This window comes from Saprolegnia parasitica (genome assembly GCF_000151545.1).
Source record: "Saprolegnia parasitica CBS 223.65 unplaced genomic scaffold supercont2.53, whole genome shotgun sequence".
In the NCBI taxonomy this organism is placed as follows: Eukaryota; Oomycota; class Saprolegniomycetes; order Saprolegniales; family Saprolegniaceae; genus Saprolegnia; species Saprolegnia parasitica.
The window spans coordinates 1,959-3,467 of record NW_012156447.1 but is presented as its reverse complement, the minus strand read 5'-3'; the positions used below and the strand labels follow the sequence as shown (position 1 = coordinate 3,467).

The 1,509-nt window shown below is 58.8% G+C and overlaps 1 protein-coding gene across 1 annotated transcript; it reads right to left on the bottom strand.

The window, feature by feature from the left end:
- Positions 1-76: 76 nt before the first annotated feature.
- SPRG_10283 (hypothetical protein) lies at positions 77-1,499 on the bottom strand (the record flags this gene model as incomplete). Its single annotated transcript, XM_012349343.1, has 5 exons — positions 77-247; positions 295-470; positions 521-884; positions 1,068-1,220; positions 1,278-1,499. The coding sequence occupies 5 exons, from the start codon at positions 1,497-1,499 to the stop codon at positions 77-79; spliced, it is 1,086 nt and encodes a 361-aa protein (XP_012204733.1).
- Positions 1,500-1,509: the final 10 nt, after the last annotated feature.

Below are 1,509 nucleotides of genomic sequence, written 5' to 3'. Positions count from 1 at the left end.
CAGTGCCCGTCGCACTTGTTCTCAAACTGTCGTCAACGGACAGCTAGAGTTGCATTAAATAAGGTGGACGGACGTCTTAGGACTCGGTGGAGCCGAGCCACGGCCGCGACGTCGACGCGTCGGCTCGAAACGCATCGTCAAAGTACGGGTTTGTTTGGTGCAAAATCACAATCTCTTGGGCCGACTTGGAGATGCGTGCGATCGCGCTGCTAGCGTCGTCTGAAGAACTCGCGATCGTGCGACCAACCTATGCAACACAACATGACAAAGCGCCCGCAATATTGGATAGCATACGTTCACAGTGTGCTGGAGTTGCTGAATGCATACATCGAGCATGTACCGCGCCCATAGGCACGCAGGCTCCATGCACGACCGACCTTGGTCGTCGCACGCACTTTGCCGGCGACATCGATGGGGCACGACATTGAGCAACGGTGCATACACCTCGGCATCCACGCTGTCCACGGGCTCTGGTCGATGAAATACCATGGGCTCACGTAGGAAAAGAAAGGCGACATACCGCAGCAGAGACTAGCTTGCTCCGACTCGGTGACAACCGAGTGGGCACTCTTGCCGTACCGCGGCGATGTGAGCAGCGACGCGACGTCGTCTTCATGCAACGCGAGTGATGCCGACGACGACGAGGCATTAGAGGACGCTCGCCGCTTCTTCTCGCCTTGCAGCGATGTGCGGGCGTGAAGCGCATTCATCTCCCATTGGTGCCAGCGCGACGGTGTCACCGCAGCTTTGCACTGCCTCAAATACGCTACCTCGTCGTCCGAGAGCCGATTCGATGACTTTCGGCTTTTGTTCTTAACGAGAAGCCGCACGACCCGCCGCTCGTCGGGGCTTGTGGGCTGCTCCGTTTCAGGCAACGGAGCAACCTCCACATGCAATGACGGAAGTTGCAATGATGTCTCGATCGACAGAGCCAACGATGTCGGTAGTGGATGTGTCATTTCGCACTGCGGTGTCTCGGGCAAGCGTGCAGCGATGGCAACCGACAGTGCAGCACCGACATCGCTTTCGCCTGCCGCCTCGGTCGATGCAGAAGTCCTGTTGGGTACGTCGCCGCCGTTGGATGCCTCTTGTCGAATCTCGGCGTTGACATAGAGCTTGGCGACATCATCGTCCTTGACCCAAGCACCACTGGCAATGGCGTCTGGCGACGACGCAGCCTTGGAGAGGACGAGAAAGGTGCAGTTGGCTTCGTCCATGCTCTACATACAGCCACATTGTATTCGTGAGTGAGCCATAGAGCCATGGGACGTGGTTACATGGGATGCGAGTTGGATGTGCACGGCGACGGACGCGTTGGCGGCGACGACACCCTTGGACGGCTGCAGGCGGAAGCGCGACGACTCGGTGCATTGCACCTTGAAGACGACGGCTATCTCCTCGCCATTGGTCAGCTCAACGCGGTGTTTCTTCTTCGCGCCAATGACAAAGACGAGCGGCGACGCTGCAGTGGCAAGCCGCAGGCCCCGCGCTGGCAGCATCGGCCGCGGA